This window comes from Pelophylax lessonae (genome assembly GCF_965119305.1).
Source record: "Pelophylax lessonae genome assembly, chromosome: 1".
NCBI lineage: Eukaryota > Metazoa > Chordata > Amphibia > Anura > Ranidae > Pelophylax > Pelophylax lessonae.
The window spans coordinates 798437774-798459133 of NC_138768.1; the positions used below are offsets into that span (position 1 = coordinate 798437774).

Genomic DNA, 21360 nt, shown 5'->3' on the forward strand with positions numbered 1-21360 from the left:
ATTATTATTATATTTTTTATATATTATTATTTTTTTTATTCGCTATTATTTTTAACAAGCTCGAATAGCAAGAGATTGTATTACACATGTGCACAACTAAATGGGCAGGGAATCAACACTAATACCCTCTCCCTCACTCCCAGCAGAGCCTGACCCATGTTTTTTGTTGTATTTTTAATTAGAGACAGTCAACAATTAAGGGGACAGTGCTGAGCTTTCTTATTAGAAAGCCTAGCTTCGTCTGCATACAGTGTCTTGAATATGTCCCATATCGAATAATAAAAATGCCATCAAAATTGTGAAAAATTTTGTAGATGTTATGTTTAGAAACTCTAAAATTTCCAAAATGATTAACTGGGAACGATAAGAGTTCACCTTAAGGCCCTATTCACACCTTAGCGTTTTTCAGCTTCTAAAACACTCATCTCTAAAGTCTCAAAATGCCCAACATGCAAAATCCTATTAATTTCAATGGCCTCTTTTCACATATGAGTGTTATGTCACCTGAGGCAAAATGCCTAAAGCTCAAAAAAGTACATGAGCTTCTTTTTGGCAGATTACGAGCGTTTTTGTTAGGTGTCAATGCCTTCCTCCAAACACCTGCAAAAAAACGCCCGCGAAAAAGCCTGAAAAACGCTGGAAAAAACACCTGAAAAAAAAGCCTGAAAATGTTACGCTCAGGTGTTAGATGTCAATGTCTGCCTCCAAACACCTGCAAAAAATGCCTGAAAAAACGCCTGAAAATGATACGCTCAGGTGTGAATGGAGCCTAAAAGCCCAGCACTACTATATCATTTTTTTTACTACAATACTTCCCAGGTAGGTGTGTAAATAAAAGCCAGCTCTGGCAAGAATACTCACGTGGAGAATTACTTCTACTTTGCCCATTCAGGCCCCCCATTCGATTATAATCACAATACTATCACATATACAGTATTGTATGTGTAATTGATTGTTTAGCTTTTTCATTTGGCTTGGCCTAAATACAGCAGCTGCACCCCAATCTAAATCGTTTTAACTTTTATTTTTTTTAAAAAAAGGCTTTTTTAGATGGGTTTGGATGCAACATCAGATTTTTTTATCAAGCAGTAATATTGTCTCCTCACGTCCCACTTACGGACCGCCCACCATGTATTTATATCGGTATTTTGACGTTAAATGCCGGGGTAATGGCAGCGGATAGCTGCCATAACCCCAGGATTTTTTTGCACGACGGTCGGTTCGCTTTAACATAAAAGAATCAATATTATGGGCTGCGGGAGAGGTTCCCACCCCCCTCCCACCACTTCCCGGTCGTTTTCCCCACAGTAGCAGGGGAAATGATCTGATCCCCTGTGCCCATGGAGGACCGGAGCGACGTCAAAGGTCACTTCCGCCAAACGGCCCTTAAAGGGCCAAATTTATTTTATTTTTTTTAAAAAGACTTGCTTTTAAGTGTAAATGTGAGATCTGAGGTCTTTTTGACCCCAGATCTCACATTAAAGAGGACCTGTTCTGCTTATTTCTATTACAAGGGATGTTTACATTCCGTAAAATAGGAATAAAAATGATCAAAAAATTAATTTTCAAAGGGACCGTGTAAAAATAAAAAGTAAAAATAAATAGGAAATTTTTTTTTAAAAAGAGCCCCGTCCATCCGAGCTCACGCTCAGAAGCGAACGCATACGCAAGTCGTGCCCACATATGTAAACAGTGTTCAAACTACATATGTGAGGTATCGCCACGATCGTTAGAGTGAAAGCAATAATTCTAGCACTAGACCTTCTATGTAACTCTAAAGTGGTAACCTGTAGAAATGTTTAAAGTGTCGCCTATGGAGATTTTTAAGTACCAAAGTTTGTCGCCATTCCATGAGCATGCGTAATTGTGAAAAATGCGTCAAAACAGGAGTTTAGTTAACACACATTTGCAAGTGCATGTGTAAGCTGCAAGGCCACTACACGGCACCCTGTATTACCTGCAGTCCTAACTCTTGTAAATTTATGAGAGTCTCCACAGTGGAAGCCCCCTATCTATCCATTAGCTTGCATGTGCTTCCACTGTGGAGACTCTCATACATTTACAAGAGTTAGGACTGCAGGTAATACAGGGTGCCGTGGAGTGGCCCTGCAGTTTATGCATGCGTTTGCAAGTGTGTGCTAACTAAACCCCTGTTTTGACGCAAACTGTTAGACAGGTTAATTTGGTTGGTAAGCAAACTGGTTAGCAAATTGAACTGGGAATTTTTATCTTTGTTTGTCTCATGTGCGTTGCCCTTCCATGTGTTCTTTGCTATGAAGGCCAGTTATAGGTGGGGGGGCAGAGGCCATTTTCTTTGGTAATTTTAAAGCATCACATGTCAGGTATCAATTTACTCAGTGTAACATTATCTTTCACTTTTAAGAAAAAAAAAATAAATAAATTGCTAACTTTACTGTTTTCCTAGTTTTTGAAAATGTATATTCCGTTTGTAAGACCACTGCGCAAATACAGTGTGACATAAAGTATTGCAACGATCTCCATTTTATTCTCTAGGGTCTTTGCTAATAAAAAATATATAATGTTTGGGGGTTCTAGGTAATTTTCTAGCAAAAAATACTGATTATAACTTGTAAACAACAAGTGTCAGAAGTAGGCCTGGCCCTTAACCTCCCTGGCGGTCTGATTATGTCAGAATATCTGTGCTAAAAGTGGTACATTGTTCTGCATGGAAATCTGTTGTTTTATATTTTAAAACTCACCTTCCCCTGCGATCCCCCGCCGTCCTCCAGCCATCCTCCCGCCGTCCTCCCCCACCATCCTCCTTCACTGTCTTCGTGCCATCCTCCAGCTGTCCTCCTGCTGCTTGCTCGGCCGATGCCAACACCTGTCTTCTGGTTCCCTTCCCTGCGAACGTTGCAACGCAGGGGGGGGGGTGGAACCGGCCGCAATTTCAAAAATGTAATTAAACCAAATGACATGATACCAAGTTGTGATCCTAACGGATTACACTGTATCATGCCATTTCATCACAGGATTTCACCTGGTGACTTTTCCAGTGCCCTGCCTGTGCTTTTCCAGTTCTTTGTGCCTGGAAAATAGAGAACGACCATGGCGTCCAAAAAGCGTTCTTTTTGCGCAAAATCGCTTTTAGACGAACTGGAAAACAGTGACAGCAAATCAGAGTTACTTGAAGAACTGAGTGATAGAGATTCGTGGGAAAATTCGTCATCAGGTACGGAAAGTGACGACAGCGACGATTCTGATGTCTCTTTCTGGCACATAGCTTTGTTGTAAATTCTGAAGAATCATTTGATATACTTCCCAAATTCCACAAGCTATGCTATGCACCCCCCCTCCCAGCTGCTTGCTGTTGGATCACTCAACAGGAGGGAGGGGCCAGGAGGAGTGAAGAGGGACCCGAGAAGAGGAGGATCTGGGCTGCTCTGTGCAAAACCAACTGCACAGAGGAAGGAAGTATAACATGTTTGTTATTAAAACAAAAAAAAAACAATCACTTTAAGGTCTCGTTTAACCTGTCTAAATGTTACTGAGAATTTGCATTCTTGACAGGCTGAGTTCTTAGGTCTGTATCATTCAGGTGGTGCAGATGCTGCTTAGTGTATTTTAGACATGATTTACAAGTTACCATTCATCCTTTTTGGAAGGTGCACCACAACACCACAAGTCCAGTCTATAGCAATAGCGTGCAGAGGAGTGAGTGCACAGGAAGTGGCAACACTGGAGGAAATTAGCAACGCTGGGATACAATAAAATGATAAAAAAGGGAAAAAAATGTATCTTATTTAAAAAAAATGCAATTAGTTATTATACAGAGGGCTTTTGAAAATCCTCATCCAAAGTAAGAAATTATCCAAAACTATTTAAAAGCGGATTTTATGGATTTAATTTTTTTTATATAATTTTTCTAATATTGGCATAAACACACCAGACGACACGAGGCTAACAGTTAAAATATACAAAGAATCCTCTCTCAACAATATTAATATGCATGGCTGCATTTAGAAACAGAGGGGACCAGACCTGTTTTGTATTCTCGGCTAACCTCAGAAGACTCTTTTCCTCCACTATGAATTTTCTACCTCGATGTGCCCGTAAATTACAAAATGTAATGTCTTCACATATGGAAGTTTATTATTAATTTTATAGACACGCTTATTAAAGCTGCATTAAATCCAAGCTATAATATACCAACCCCGTGGTGCAATAATTGCTTTTTGTGTGCTTTGATGCTTTGCTTTTGGCTATATTTATGTAGAAGATAAATAAGCATGTTTTTGTCCTCCTTACCTTTTTATGATCCTGGGCAACTTTCACTTTATGACTGAATGATTGTCTCTTTGTTACATTGGCGATCTAATCTTTTATTCATTATGCAGCATTAATTACACATTGCTTTGCTTTATTCTGAGCCCAGTATGGCTTTTTATTCCTGACTTGATAAATTGGCTTAAAATACAGGAAACTGAAGATTGTGAAATACATTTCACTAGGCTGGGTATTAAAGTAATTACTTTCTGCTGTGCCTTATTACTTACACTACCGGTGGCTGTTCACTGTAAAGGAGAAGTGGAGTTTTTAGCATTGAATAGTCCCCATCTGAAAACAACATTCACTTTTAGTGAATGTAAAGAGACCCTCTTACAAACGTAAAAAAAATACAGGTTAAAAAGCCCTGAAAAAATCAGGTATTTGAACAGTTTAATATCAGTGTTTTTGCTTTCCATACCTACTTGTTATTCTTTGCAATGTTCCTTTGAGCATGATAGGAAATTTTGCCCAGCTCCTCCACCCCTCCCCTCACCTCTCTACATAATCTTTTATGTAGCTGCTACGGGAGCAGCGAAGGTGAATACCATAGAGCAGTCATCCTCAACCAGGGTTCCGTGACACCCTAGGGTTCCTTCAGAGGTTGCTAGGGATTTCTTGAGCTGCGGTTAATTGACCTATCATTTGATGGTGGCTGTATAGTTCCAGGATCAACACCACTTGCCAGAGCCAGCTGCAGAACACCATTGGTCTTTTTAGCTATCTGTAAGAGTGGAAGGAGGGCATTGTTTCCATTGGCTACCAGTATAAGGGAGCGCTTCTTCCAATCACCCCGTATGCATTGGTTTTAGCAGAGGTTCCCTGGGACCTAACTGGATTTCAAGGGTTCCCCTAGGGCAGTGATGGTGAACCTTTGCACCCCAGATGTTTTGGAACTACATTTCCTATGATGCTCTCCTACGCTGTAGAGTGCATGAGCATCATGGGAAATGTAGTTCCAAAACATCTGGGGCACCAAGGTTCGCCATCACTGCCCTAGGGTAAAAAGTTTGAAAAAGGTTGCTATAGAGTGTCACTTGAGTGACAGCTCAGAGTCTGCTGAGGCTGCACTTAGCAGCAGTCCCAGGGCTTTTGAATGTCTACACACGGGAGGCTTTTACAGGTAAACAACAGACAAAAATATGCAAAATGCACATACAAAAATTATAGGAAGATTGCTGTTGAAATGAATGGCATGGGGACAGTCTATTTAACACAGACACTTTATAGCTTAAAACGTACTTGTGAACATGCAGGTTTTGATTTGTGGAAAGACCATCTAGGGCAGTAAAATTTCAGGTGTGTGCTGAGGAGGAAGGGCGGATTTATAGGCAGATAAATATATACTGTATATTTTTTTAATAATTATTAAGGTTTTAGGATATTTTGAAAAATTAATATTAAATCCTTTCTCTTGCATCAACATCCCACTTCCTTAACAGGTAAAACTGACCCCATGCAGTAAAAGGCAAGGTCAGCTTAATATAGCAGCATGAATAAAAAATTTAGAAAAAAAAGTGAATAAATATACTTACCTTACAATGGCTTTTGCCCATAGCATCTAGGAGAGGTCATTGCCTCCATCCTTCCAATGAGAACCTAATGGAAGTGCTAAGCACCCCAAATTTATGGGAACTTAAGGAGCTGTTCCTTAATTGTTCTGGAGCATTAGCATGAGACATTTTGGATGCCAGCTTTACCTTGAAGTGGGTTGAAAGGATGGTGATATCACCCACGGCAAGTATAGAAGCCAGGATAAGATAAGCATATTTACTGCCCACAGGGGTATTTTACCTTTCTTGCTGCCATTTTCTATGAGTAAGGAGGCCCTAGTATGTTAAACAGAAGTTTCTTTTAACTGCGATGTTCACTTTAATGTGTGTGTGTGTATAGAGCACCTTATCTTTTTATTTTTTTTTTGTTTCTTTATAATTGAAGGCTTTGTGAATCTTATTATTTGCATTAACCATGGCAAAAGCAACAGCAGATCAGGTAACAGATGCAGATTTTGGTGCACTGTCTGAAAATAAGTTTATTATTTTTAAATAAAAAAGTTTAAAAAAAAATACTATAAACGTGCTGATACTCATCAATGAAATACATTTTAAATGGCCAATCCACCCAAGAGTTCCTGGCTCTGTTCCTGCCCATGTTAGTATCTTATTCCTCTTGCTACCACGGGGGTGTCCTGAGGTTCACAGATACATACATATTTGCCAGCACCCCAAGCAGTCCGAAGAAACTTTTTATTGCAAAAGGATCACATCAGGATAAGTGCAATGTTTTGGAGTCATGCAGGACCCCCTTCGTCAGGCATGTGAGGAGAGAGTGAAGGTCCAACATGCCTGACGAAGGGGTCCTGCATGACTCCGAAACATTGCATCTATCCTGATGTGATCCTTTTGCAATAAAAAGTTTATTCGGACTGTTGTTCAAGATCCTTGGTGTGCTGGCGAATATGTATGTGTCTATAATAGATCCAGTGTCCAGCTGGTGATCGCTGCAGCACCCACAACTGATGTGCCTATACCCAGGAAGGTGTTCAATGGGAATATGAACTATTCTAATGTTCACAATGACACCAAGGTAGGCAGATCGATATGTTCTATAGCAGGGATCCTCAAACTACGGCCCTCCAGCTTTTGCGGAACTACACATCCCATGAGGCATTGTAAAAACTCTGGCATTCACAGACATGACTAGGCATGATAGGAATTGTAGTCCCTGAACAACTGGAGGGCCATAGTTTGAAGATCCTTGTTCTATATGATCTCCACAAAAATCCTTTGTGACTTTGCAGACAGCCAGACACTAACCAAAATTCTGAAAGATGTGCTCAGCCTTGCTTTAACATTTAAACACATTATCTCATATGAATTATATTATTGCATTTTCTGTTTTTGCAGGTCTGTGGCTGGAGTAGACTCAGATCCGGGAATGGTGCATATGGAAATACAAGATTTAGATGGAGGTACGGTATTTTTTTTACTACCTGGAAAATACAGTGGTTATAGTTATTGAAGAGGAACTTCACCAGGCTATCAAAAAATAAAAGTTAAACTTTTAAAAAACCCATACTCACCAATTCATGAGATCTTCCTAGCACCCAAAGTCTTTGCAACTTTCTTTTCCTGTGCCACTATCATGGATTTGGGAGTTGGCTGCCACTTCCTGACCACTCAGTCGACCTCCCCCCATTGCCATTGCTGAAATGCATGCCTGTTTTCGCCAACTGCTATGTGAGGTGGCTGCAGGTGGGGTGGTCAGGCTCAGGTAGGTCATCTTCAACTAGGCAAGGAAAGAGGAAGTGGCTTGCAACACCAAGTTAAAAGAGTTACTTTCCCCACACTCACCCACCCCCAAAGAACTACCTGAAAATGTGTAACAGGGAGGGGGAGAATTAGATTGATGGATAAGTCTTTATTTGGAATTAAGGTCTGCTTTAAGAATTCCATGTCCAGTGGCCATGAAAACTGGTCACTGATGCTTTGGGATTGTTGTCTTTTTATTCAGAGGCACCACTAAAATGCATCCATGTATCACGAGCTAAACAGGGGATGAGGCACAATACACACTGATATGGTCCCCCGCATCGCATGTCATTTGTACAGGAATTGCACCGGATTCCTATACAAATGACAAGCTATTTCAGTGCAGTGTGAATTGAGCCATACATTATGTATGGCTCAATTTGCACTGGACCCGCACCAAAAAGGTACAGGACCCTTTATTTTGTCCGCACTGGAATTGGATCGCATTGGGTTTTCAGACCCATATGATCTGATTCCCTTTGATTCCACAATTAGCACTGCATTCTGCAAACTAATTTGGGGCAGTCATTAACTTTCTATTGACACCTGCAGCAGTTTGCAGAGCGCAGTGTGAACTGCCTGCGATTCTAATGCGGTGTGGGAACCGCACAGGAATCGGTGTGGTTCCCACACTTCATCAGTGTGACCCCAGCCTCAGGGATACATGTTAAAAAATAGATTTAGGCTGGGTTCACACTGATGCATTGTGGGAAACACAGTGATTCCTGTGAGGTTCCCGCGCTGCATCAGAATTGCAGACAGTTCACACGGTGCTTTATAAACAGCTGTGGGTGTCAATGTAAAGTTAATGACACCCCAAATCGGCCTGAGAACGCAGTAAGAACTGTGGAATGGGATGGAATTGCATTGCATGGGTCTGAACACCCATACAATCTGATTCCAGTGCAGACAAAAAAATGGATCCTGCACTTTTTTGGTGTGGATCCAGTGTGAATTAAGCCATACACAATGTATGGCTCATTTTCGCACTACACTGAATTTGCATGTCATTTGTACAGGAATCTGGTGCGATTCCTGCACAAATGACATGCAATGATGTAGACCGCATAAGTGTCACCCATGCCTAAAGTATGGAACCTTCTAGTGCTGCCAGTGTAAAACTAAGCAAACATGATCAGCACTACGGACAGTTCATAGCATTGTACTTCTAATGATTCATATTCTGCTGGTATTCTCGTAAAATGAATGGAGAATCAGCCCCGGTATTATTTGTTTCCTCATGCATTGATAAGAGAATGATAAATCATGGGAAAATTAAGATGCCACTGTGTGTGTGACTGCTTTAATAGTAATGATTTTCCTGCTGCTCCATTTACATTTTCCATTTAATACCATTATAAAAAACTGGGAAGTTTGAATGGTCTTTGCAGGCAGATGAGCTGGTACAGGCAATGCACCCTTCAGAGTTCCACCAGTGCCAAGAGTCAATGATACTGACACCAGGACACCCTGTCAGAGCTTTAGAGGTTATGTCCATGAGATTTGGGCTGTGCTGATGAGCTTGCTTTTCACAAGAGAGACTTCAGAATTCATTGACTGGGGAGTTTTGATTTGCAGTTGACCTTCCTTTCACTTGCAGTTGACCTGCCTCAGTCTGCTTTTATATTCCCTTACCTGCATTCACACCTGAGCAGACTGCATTCCTAGGAATTTTAAAGCAGTTTTTTTCTGGCTTTTTTTACAGTCTTTACAAGCTTTGTGAAAGTATTTTTGCATGTCTATCAAGCTTCAGGCATTGCTTCCTGGGATGGGCAGGAGCAGGAGAGCAGTTTTAGAGGAGAGAAATTCTTTAGGTGCAAAAATGCATGTAAGGCCCCTTTCACACTTGTGCGACTTAAAAATCGTGCGATTTTACCGCAATTTTGTTGCCGCGATTTTGACGTGATTTTGACTGGACTTGAAGCAACGCTATGTCTTTGGACATTAAAATCGGCCAAAAGTAGTGCAAGGACTACTTTAAAGTCGTTGCGACTTGAAGTTGTACAGATATGAACAGTACTCATTGGAAATCATGGAGAACGACTTTTCATGCGACTTTGCAATCCCAAATCACAGTACAAGTCGCACAAGTGTGAAAGGGGTCTAAACACGTGTGTCGCACATTTACAGATGCATCTATTTAGCCGTATAGGTGCAAAAACGCACAAATAGGCTTAAAAAACAGCTCATGTACTTTTTCAAGCATAAGGCATAGAGTGTAGGATGGCTGAGCTTACAAGTGTGAACAGCGTCAATTGGAAAGAATGGAATTCTGCATGTTGAGAATAGTCAGAACAAGGGAAACACATTTAAAAATGCTTAAGTGTGAATGGGGGCTTAGACTTTTATGGGGATAAAAGCAGTTCTGATGAGAACCAAAGCCCCTCAATACAGGCCAAGTTTCCTTTTACAGTTACAGTGCGGACTGCAGACATGCCGAATGGAATAAAACACTGTTTACACTTGTCTGCACCTGTGATAAGAGCTCTCAAAGTACAATTACAGAAAAGGCAGAGGTTACATTTTTTAAATTGATTGCTATTTGTGGTTATACAAAAAGAGATTATAGGGTTGATTTACTAAAACAGAAGAGTGCAAAATCTAGTGCAGCTCTGCACAGAAATGAATCAGCTTCCAGGATTTATTGTCAAAGCTTAACCAGTTCTGGACCGGAAGGTTTTACCCCCTTAATGACCAGGCCATTTTTTGCGATTCGGCACTGCATTACTTTAACAGAAAATTGCACAGTCGTGCCACGCTGTACCCAAATAAAATTGGTGTCCTTTTTTTCCCACAAATGGCGCTTTCTTTTGGTGGTATTTGATCACCTCTGCGATCTTTATTTTTTGCACTATAAGCAAAAAAAGAGCGACAATTCTGAAAAAAAAACAATATTTTTCACATTCTGCTATAAAACATTACAAAAAAAATGTAAAAATCAAATTTTTTTAACATTTTAGGCCAATTTGTTTTCTGCTACATATTTTTGGTAAAAAAAAAAAATCGCAATAAGCGTATTTTGATTGGTTTGTAAAGTTATCGCATCTACAAACTAGGGGAAAGATTTATGTGATTTTTATTGTTTGGTTTTTTTTTACTAGTAATGGCGGCGATCTGCGATTTTTAGCAGGTCTGCGACATTGCGGCGGACAGTTCGGACCCCTAACTGACATTTTTTACACTTTTGGGGGGACCAGTGACATTACTACTGTACAGTAATCAGTGCTAAAAATATGCACTGTTACTGTAATAAGGACACTGGCAGGGAAGGGGTTAACACAATGGGTGATCAAGGGGTTAAATGTAAGCCTAGGGGAGTGTTTCTAACTGTGGGGGGTTGGGCTTTTGAAATGATCACAGAGACCTGTGATCCTATATTGAAAGATCACAGGCATTCTGTGATCGTTTCAGAGAGAAAAACAGTCAGCTGTGTTTACAATGGCTGATCGTCCTTCTCTCTCAGCGGGGAGCGACCGGGGGTGGCCGGCGGCAATCGGAGCTGCCGGCCCTGTGCATCGGAGTCCCTGCTGCCGAGTGGGGGCGGAAGCGTGGCGGCACGTGCTCGCCCCCTAGCAGCAGGCGCGCGACCGACGTAGGGCTATGTCAGTTCGCGTAGGAGGGGCTGCAGGCCGCAGTAAATGTGCGTCGGGCGGTCCTTAAGTGCGGTCCACCCTAAAACTAAAATCCCTGCATCTATAGACCTCTACGATCTAACACTAACCTATCTAGCCCTATAAAAAAGAAATCAGTATACATACTTTTTTTTTAAGAGTATCTCCAGCAGCAGAAGCTCTGCAGAGGACACGGGCAACAGTGGTTGTGAAATGAATGGGAATTGACGTCACCCATAGACTTACTATGGGGCTTCCATTGTTGAATCTGTCCTCTGCACCCACCTCCACTGCGAAACCGCAGCTGACAGCTCAGCGTGGGATCGGGTCGGATCGGCTAGATAGGTTAGTGTTAGATCGTGGATGTTTATAGATGCAGGGATTTTAGTTTTAGGGTGGACTTCTACTTTAATTTAACAAGCTGAATTCAGAAGCTGATTGGCTACCATGCACAGCTGCACCAGATTTTGCACTCTCCAGTTTTAGTAAATCAACCCCAATGTGTTTTTAAGCACGTGGTTATCCTTTAAACAATAAATCCCCCACAGTCTCTAAATAATGGTGCTGTTTCAATGGATCATGACTATCCATACATATTTTACAGGTGTCAGCTTTAACAACTGTTCATTGCTGATACCTTCCATGATCTGGATAAATACATCTAATATGCCAAAAGTATAAACTGGCATGTACGAAAAGGAAAGACTGCCAGAACAATTCTCTTTAATAATTCAGGAGGAAAGTGTAAATATTTTAGAGCATCTACCCATGTTGTATTCTTTCTATATCTGGAGGGTAATGACTGGAGAATAAATCATATTCAGAATAACAAGGTCTTTATTATTCACTAGGATTATTCAATGTTCATTGTGTTCTAAATGTTTGTGAATGATGACACCGTTTTGTACACCAAACCAATGTTTTAGTCTCTGTTCTGTCCCATGAGGATTGGCTTGGCCTCTTATAGTTCTTGTTACCCCCTCCTTATGGTCAAATTATTATTGCCCATCATACACCTAGATGCCTCAATTGTTTGTTTATTCTATATGAGAAAACACGCTGTGATGAACATGGCACCATCATTGTGTCATGGCCATTGGGTGGTATTGAGAATTACCTTAAGCCTAGAACACACGGTGAGAATATCAAACGAATGATCGTCCATTCTTTTTTGCATGCTAGTATTATATCAAAAACCAATAAGGTTACAAAAATTTTCGTAAGACAGAATACAGCTTCGAAGGTGATGTAATACATTGTATTGTATTGTAATGTATTCTTTCTTTTCTGAGCATGCATGGTCTTGGTCACACAATTTTTTTCGTATTTTTGAACATTTCTGTTTGGCTCTCAAAAGCTGTGTACTAATGAATAGATTATCAAATGATCACTCCGAATGCGTTTTATTTAGTCCGATATTCTCATCGTGTGTACAGGCCTTAAATTAGATGTAAACCCTCACATATACCCAGTGAAGTGAACAGACTCAGATGATACACAGAAAGGAAACAAATCTCCCTACATAAGTTTTATTTGTATATCTGCTGTCTTCCGCATTCTACACTGTTTAGAAAGTGAATATTGTGTTAGAATTGTTTCTTCCTGTACCAGCACTGGACATGGAGTCTTGGCATACACTGTGTGATGATTGGAGGAAAATAAACATACAGAGCTGTGCTGTGAATAGACCAGCTCTCTGCTAATCTATCTCTATGCACCCCCCGACACAAATTTCAAGCTGCTTTTATCTCTTATGTCAGAAAACTTGTCAGAAGTTATCATGCTTATAAACGAGGAACCAAGCAGCAGAAAGACACAGGACTTAGGGCTTTGGAGAGAGATAAGTAAACACTACAGATATATGTGCCGAGGTCAGATTTCATGAATGGTGTTTACATCCACTTTAAGGCCCCTTTCACACAGGCGGACCGTTCAGATCCGCCTGTCCATTTTTTTGGCGGATCTGAACGGTCCCCACATGCATCTCTATTGGGGATTGGATGTCAGCGGAGACATGTCCGCTGACATCCAATCCGATCCGATCCGTCAAATCTTGACGGATGGAAACCCTATTTTCCATCCGTCGATCGGATCGGATGGTATCGGATGAGAACGGACCGCCGGTCCGTTCCCATCCGATTTCCCCCATAGAGATGCATGGGGAACTGACAGCTGTGTCTCCGCACACAGCGCGGACACACAGCTGTCATCCTCCTGCTCAGCGGGGGATCGGCGGCTCGATCCCCCGCTGAGAAAAACCGAATCTGTCCGACGGACGGATAGTGTGAAAGGAGCCTAAGTCATTTTTTGTGCACTGTTGTGTGGGGCTCTAGGGAAATGATTAGACAGCCTTAGGATAGTCATTCAGTCTGATTATAAATTGAATTGATTGTTTAGGCAATTCCTTGCAATGCAAAGCTAAGGGTAAAGCTAAAAATTATTGTATAGAAACTTTATATCAAACAGTAATAGTTTCAAGAGAGTTTCAATAGGTTGGACGAGGACTCCTCAAGAACGACGAAAGAGGCAAAACTCTCAGGTTCAGGGTAAAGCTGGCCATACTCTAGTAGAATTTGGTTCAAAATTTTAATATTAAAATTGTTACTTAGTTTATAATCGTTAGCAAGGTCAAATCAATGTTCGTTTTTTACCGCAATGACAAGAAAGGGAGTAGGATGAACATTTTTTCTCTAACAAACACATTTCTAATAGTATAAATAGTTTTCTTTCAGGAAAGTCAATTTGTTCTAAAAACGAAACAGAAAAAATAGTTTTGAAGTACTTTTGATTGACATTCATCGTGTCTTTGAATGTACTGAAAATTTTCAAACAACGTTCGTTCAAAAATTTACTATTGTATGGCCATATGAGACTACATATGGGTGTTTTGCCCCGATATGAATGGCAGTAGCAGGAATCAGCAGATTCCTACTGTGACGGACGTGGGTTTCAGATCCCTGCCCTTTTCACTAACTCGTGACAAAGGACCGGCCAATCTCACACCCTGCCGTCACTTACGTAACAATGCCACTCTCAGTTGCACCCTGCACAAAGATTCTCCAGCTTGCGGGACCACAATCTAGGTGCCAGTCGGCTGAGAGTGATTGTCACTGGGCTAATTAAGTAATGAACCCTTTCAATGCCACCACCTCTGTGTTGTTATGAGCCCAGAGGAAGCTTGTAATTTTAAAAATACCAATTATGATTTTAGAATAATCGTCTGTAACACACACTGTCATCACAGATAGGTATGTTCATAGGATTTATTCTGTACAGTAGCACTCTTCAAGAGACAGGTTCTTTGTTAGCTTGCATTAAGAGCTTAGGGACAAGGTTAACACTTTTCAAAATAAAGTTTTAATTAACAAAAAGGTTAAAGTTGGTGCAAATAAAATATTTACAGAAAAAAGGTGTTTCAAAGAAATAGAGACACAATTCAGCAATTAGAAAAATAAGGTAGGATTGAGGAGGAAGAATACTTGCAGTCAAGTGTTATCAGAGTTCAATCGATGAGCCAGGTGTTATCGGTTCTCAAACTTCATAGATGTTCCTTCTTTGATGGTACCATGAGAATTCATCACTGGTTAGGGGTCTTCCTTTTTCTCTGGGATCAAAGGGGTGTTGACAGATGGCCCTGACCAATTAAAATGGAGTAGCAATGGGATGCTCTGGGGGTTTATGACCGTATCAGGACCCTCCTCTTTGGACAGTTTTATACCACTATTCATATCTTGAAATATGTAATGGTCACATTCTTTCAACTGATAGTTTATCATTCAGCATGTCATTTCGCATCCAGGGATTCCAAACACAGAATATCTCAGACAAACTTGTCACCTAGGGAAGATCTGACCACTATCTTCTATTCTATATGTGATAGGGTGGTCATGCATGGTCTTAATTCGATCAGTATGACATTTCTTATCCAAATATATAATTATTGTTAATGTGTCATGTTCATGTCTGCATTTATGAATCGTGTGTGTATTTGTTAAGTTTTTAATGAGCAAAGCTCCCTGTTTGCTATTTACGACTTCCATTAGTTCTGGTTATCCTTAATGGATCTGTTCAAAGCTTTACAACAGGCCTGGACAGAAGAAACTGCCAGGATCCAATTAAAATAAGGCTCTTTTGAAGTGTAACCCCTATGCATTCCATGAAATACAAGGGGTGGGGAGGGGGAGAATTTAGCTGGTGTATAACTGTTCTGAAGGACTGTCATGGCTAACCTATAATGACTGAACAACATGGCCGCTTGCGACAGCTTTTCGTATATCCAGTGCAGGATATCATTACACCTACCGCTGCCATTCTTACCAGGGCAAAATGCCCCTGTGAATGTGGCCTAAGTATGGCAATGGTCTTCATAGTCATCTAAATTCTTTTTTTTTTTTTTTTTTTGTGACAAATAATGTAGAAAGGTAAGCACAACCAAAAAAAGCTGAACTTCCATTTGAAATATACACTCACCAGCCACTTTATTATGTACACCATGCTAATACCACTGGGTTGGACCCCCTTTTTCCTTCAGAACTGCCTTAATTCTTCATGGCATAGATTCAACAAGGTGTTGGAAACATTCCTCAGAGATTTTGGTCCATAGTGACACGATAGCATCACGCAGTTGCTGCAGATTTGTTGGCTGCACATCCATGATGCAAATCTCCTGTTCACCACATCCCAAAGGTGCTCTGTTCGATTGAGATCTGGTGACTGTGGAGGCCATTGGAGTATAATGAACTCATTGTCCTGTTCAAGAAACCAGTGGTGAGATGATTTGAACTTTGTGACATGGTGCATTATCCTGCTGGAAGGAGCCATCAGAAGATGGGTACACTGTAGTCATAAAGGGATGGACATGGTCAGCAACAATACTCAGGTAGGCTGTGGTGTTTAAACAATGCTCAATTGGTACTAAGGGGCCCAAAGTGTGCCAAGAAAATATCCCCCACACTAATACACCCCTACTAGCCTGAACTGTTGATACAAGGAGGGATGGATCCATACCTTCATGTTGTTTACCCCAAATTCTGACCCTATCATCTAAATGTCGCAGCTGAAATCGAGATTTATTAGACCAGGCAACGTTTTTCCAATCTTCTTTTGTCCAATTTTGGTGAGCCTGTGCGAATTGTTTCAGTTTCCGGTTCTTAGCCTACAGAAGTGGCACCCGGTGTAGTCTTCTGCTGCTGTAGCCCATCTGCTGATGTAGCCCATTTGCTTCAAGGTTTGATGCGTCGTGCATTCAGAGATGGTAATCTGCATACCTTGGTTGTAACAAGTGGTTATTTGAGTTACTGTTGCCTTTCTATCATCTCAAACCAGTCTGCCCATTCTCCTCTGACCTCTGACATGGACAAGGCATTTTCCTCCACACAACTGCCGCTCACTGGACATTTTCTCTTTTTTGGACCATTCTCTGTAAACCCTAGAGATGATTGTGCCTGAAAATCCCAGCAGATCCGCAGTTTTTTAAATCAGAGGCGGCTCTCTAATTAGGCAAATTAGGCGGTCACCTAAGGCCTCGCACTCACAGGGGCCTCGCAGCCGCTTAATTTGCCTAGTTAAAGAGCCGCCTCTGAGCCTGGCAGCAAGGATCTCCCTGCCATTAGCACAGCGTGGGGTCCCGCAGCGTCGCGCTGGCTGCATGAGGAGTGAGCACTTCAGCTGACACAGAGAACTCCCTCCACCCCCAGCAGGAGAGAAGGTGCTGCTGCTTCCAAGAGGACTGCGCCTGGCCCGCCCTGATCAGGTACACGAGGGTGGGGGAGTATGTGCAGGTCACTGGTGACAAGTGCTGTGGTATCTGGCAGACTGCCTATGTGTGTCCTCCTTCCCCCACCGCCAATTTCATTCTTACACAGCAGCATGTAGAAGACAGAATGTCAGAGGAGAAGGCGGGAGCTGTCCAACTTTTCAAGTTAAAAAGCTTGTGATTTGTTAGTATGGGCGGTCCTAGCAACCAATCAGCTGCCTGTTAAATGAAAAGTTGGAAAGCTTCTGCCCTCTGCTCGGACATGCTGCATCCTCTGTCTTCCATCTGCTATGTAAGGTACTCAGAAAACCCATTCACCTGCTCCTCTCCTCCCTCCTTCCATGAGCCCTCTGTTCTCTGCTCTGTCACTGTGCTCAGGTGATGGTTCGGGAAGTGTAACTGTCCTAGGTGGAAAGGATCCATTCCCCTCTGTTCTGTCCTCTCCACCTCCAGCATGCCTGCAGCTTCAATACCATCCCGCACCTAGTACCATTCCAAGTGAGTGAGCACTGTGACTTACCAGTCTCTCTCCTCTCCCCTCTCCTGCACCAGCCCTGTGTTCATCCCCCCCACCTGGCTGCATTCCCCCCTCCACCTGGCTGCACCCCCTCTCCTGTCCACCTGGCTCCGCCCTCCCACCTGGCTGCATCCCCCCCTCCTTTCCACCTGGCTGTACCCTCCCCCCCACCTGGCTGTACCCTCCCCCCTCTCCTGTCCACCTGGCTCTGCCCCCCACCCCCACCTGGCTGCACACTCCTCCACCTTCTGTAGCTGCAACCCCCCATCTCCTGTCCACCTGGCTTCACCCCATCTCCTGTCCACCTGGCTGAAACCCCCCTCTCTTTTCCACCTGGCTGCATTCCCCCTCCACCTGGCTGCACCCTCCCTCTCCTGTCCACCTGGCTCTGTCTCCCCCCCACCTGGCTGTACCCTCCCCCCTCTCCTGTCCACCTGGCTCTGCCCCCCACCCCCACCTGGCTGCACACTCCTCCACCTTCTGTAGCTGCAACCCCCCATCTCCTGTCCACCTGGCTTCACCCCATCTCCTGTCCACCTGGCTGAAACCCCCCTCTCTTTTCCACCTGGCTGCATTCCCCCTCCACCTGGCTGCACCCTCCCTCTCCTGTCCACCTGGCTCTGTCTCCCCCCCACCTGGCTGTACCCTCCCCCCTCTCCTGTCCACCTGGCTCTGTCCCCCCCCCCCCACCTGGCTGCACACTCCTCCACCTTCTGTAGCTGCAACCCCCCCCTCTCCTGTCCACCTGGCTCTGCCCTCTCCTGTCCACCTGGCTGCACCCCATCTCCTGTCCACCTGCCTGCATTTCCCCTCCACCTGGCTGCATCCTCCCTCTCCTGTCCACCTGGCTCTGTCCTCCCCCCCCACCTGGCTGCACCCCACCCTCTCCTGTCCACCTGGCTCTATCCTCCCCCCCACCTGGCTGTACCCTCCCCCCTCTCCTGTCCACCTGGCTACATCTCCCCCCTCCACCTGGTTGCACTCCCCTCTCTTGCCCACCTTGCTCTGTCCAGCCCCCACCTGGCTGCACCCACCCCCCTCTCCTGTTCACCTGGCTCTGTCCTCCTTCCACCTGGCTGCACCCCCTCTCTTTTCCACCTGGCTGCACCCCCTCTCTTTTCCACCTGGCTGCACCCCCTCTCTCTTTTCCACATGGCTGCATCCCCCCTCCACCTGGCTGCACCCCCCCTCTCCTGTCCACCTGGTTCTGTCCCCCCACCTGGCTGCACACTCCTCCCCTGTCCACCTGGCTGCATCCCCCTCCACCTTCTGTAGCTGCAACCCCTGTCTCCTGTCCACATGGCTCTGTCCCCCCCCAACCTGGCTGTACCCTCCCCCTCTCTCCTATCCACCTGGCTCTGCCCCCCCCCCACCTGGCTGCACACTCCTCTCCTGTCCACCTGGCTGCACCCCCCCTCCACCTTCTGTAGCTGCAACCCCCACCCTCTCCTGTCCATCTGGCTCTGTCCTCCCCCCACCACCTGGCTGCACCCCATCTCCTGTCCACCTGGCTGAAACCCCCCTCTCTTTTCCACCTGGCTGCATCCCCTCCCCCCCCCACCTGGCTGCACCCTCCCTCTCCTGTCCACCTGGCTCTGTCCTCCCCCACCTGGCTGCACCCTACTCTCTCCTGTCCACCTGGCTCTGTCCTCACCCACCTGGCTGTATCCTCCCCCCTCTCCTGTCCACCTGGCTACATCTCCCCCCTCCACCTGGTTGCACCCCCTATCTTGCCCACCTTGCTCTGTCCAGCCCCCACCTGGCTGCACCCCCCCTCTCCTGTTCATCTGGCTCTGCCCTCTCCTGTCCACCTGGCTCTGCCCTCTCCTGTCCACCTGGCTGCATTCCCCCTCCACCTGGCTGCACCCTCCCTCTCCTGTCCACCAAGCTCTCTCTAATCAAGAGTACCTATCACCTATATGCTACCACATAGGGGGCTATTGGTCCTCTGTCTAATGGCAATAAAAGTTATGTAAAAAAAAAAAAACGTTTTAAACATTTAAAGACACATATAAAAGCAAAACATTTTAGAGCCCCCCCAAGACATACACACAAAAAAAAATGCATGTGATTGCCCTGCACATGTTATGCATCACCAGGCACGCAATACTGACGCAATATTTCTAGCATCAGAACTACTGCATAACACTAACCTGATGTCCTGTAGGGGCTTATTGAATGTTGCCTATGAAAAAATATAGGGTACTGAAGTTTTTCGCTGTTTCATGGGTGTCATCAGTTTAATGTTATGCAGGAGTTCTGGTGCTAGTATTAGTGAATTTATTCAATTAGCTGGTCTTGCCTAGGGCGCAAAATAGTCTAGCACCGGCCCTGTTTACAGCAAGATAAAGCCGCTCAGCAAAGCCAGCGCTGACAGTTCCTTCTGATCATCCTCCTCCTGCCCTCTCCTCCTGTGGTTGCCCACCAGGGGATGCTTGAGTGGGAAGTTTGAAGCCCAGCAGCCAGAAGAGGAAAGATTGCGCCTGATCCATCCATCCATTTATCCAGTCCCTTCCTTGTCTCTCCTGCCTCCCAGTGAGCACTCTGATGTGAGGGGTCTTCTCTCTCTCCTTAACCTCTGCAAAGGGATTCAGTGGGGCCTCATGTCTAAATTTTTCCTAAGGCCTCACAAAGCCTAGAGCCGCCTCTGTTTTAAATACTCAGACGAGCCCGTCTGGCACCAACAACCATGCCACGTTCAAAGTCACTTAAATCCCCTTTCTTCCCCATTCTGATGCTCGGTTTGAACTTCAGCAAGTCATCTTCACCAGGTATAGATGCCTAAATGAATTGAGTTGCTTCCATGTGTTTGGCTGATTCGAAATTTGTGTTACCAAGCAATTGAACAGGTGTACCTAATAAAGGATCGGTGAGTGCATACTGTAACCACTGACTCTCCATTTTGGACTGCCAGCTATTATCACTACTCTGAGCTCTGTCCCTCCTGCATGCTCAGTTATATAACCTCCTGTCCAGGAAATGGGATTTCAATTTGCAAGGACTAGTTTTATTAGTAGGAACAAAAATTATTTTTATGAGTTTTGAAGAAACATAAAAAAATGTAAAAAAAAAAAAAAAAAAAAAAATATATATATATATATATATATATATATATATATATATATATATATATATTTTATGAGTATCATTCCTTTGTAATTTTCTGTCAAACCTGTATTCATTCTGCGCTATGTCTATACACACACATATATGTACGTTAGGTGATTTAAGGCTGCAGCTAGATTTTATTTATTACAGGCTAGAAGATGCCTCCTGAGACTGTGAGAGATACAACACACTTGTGTCTACACATTTGTCTCCCGGTGGTTGTCGGCCTGCCCGGCACACCGCTCCCCGTACTTTAACTGCAAATAAAAGTGGTCAATATTTATATTGTGCAAACCGCCATTCTTCCCTTCAACTGCCTCTTTGAGGTACTTAATGTTTCCTCTATTGATTTTTCTCCGCAGCTTATCGATATGTGACATGCCAGATTCAAAACTGCACTGACAAAACAAGAACATTCCCATTCAATGGGTACATTGATCGCAATTCTTTAACTGTACAAGATGATTACATCTTTCTTAGGGTAAGTGGCATAACATTAATATCGCTTTGAGCTCTTGAATTATGGGTTATTAAATAACGTAAGTGGAGCTCAGAGGGAATTTCAGCTCTACACAAGTTTTTTGGCAGTATAAAGGTCATATTGATGGAATGGTGTAACTGAGCTATTTGGTCTCTTTGCTCTGCTACAGTAGATCAGCGCATACTGTAATAGCGACAATCCTAAATTGATTCCTTAGGCTATATCCTCTGCTACCTCCACATCCATTTGCTAAGCTGTGTTCTTTAAATGCTAATGAGCTGTAGATATGG

General features: G+C 43.6%; 1 protein-coding gene across 2 annotated transcripts in view; it reads left to right on the plus strand.

Moving 5' to 3' along the window:
• The window catches only part of SORCS2 (sortilin related VPS10 domain containing receptor 2), a 1364824-nt gene that overhangs the window by 1046413 nt on the left and 297051 nt on the right, over positions 1-21360 (plus strand). For both annotated transcript variants that reach the window (XM_082243140.1, XM_082243141.1), the window contains exons 6-7: positions 7194-7258; positions 20952-21070. In XM_082243140.1, the coding sequence (XP_082099266.1) occupies positions 7194-7258; positions 20952-21070 (184 nt within the window). The remainder of the gene's footprint in view (positions 1-7193; positions 7259-20951; positions 21071-21360) is intronic.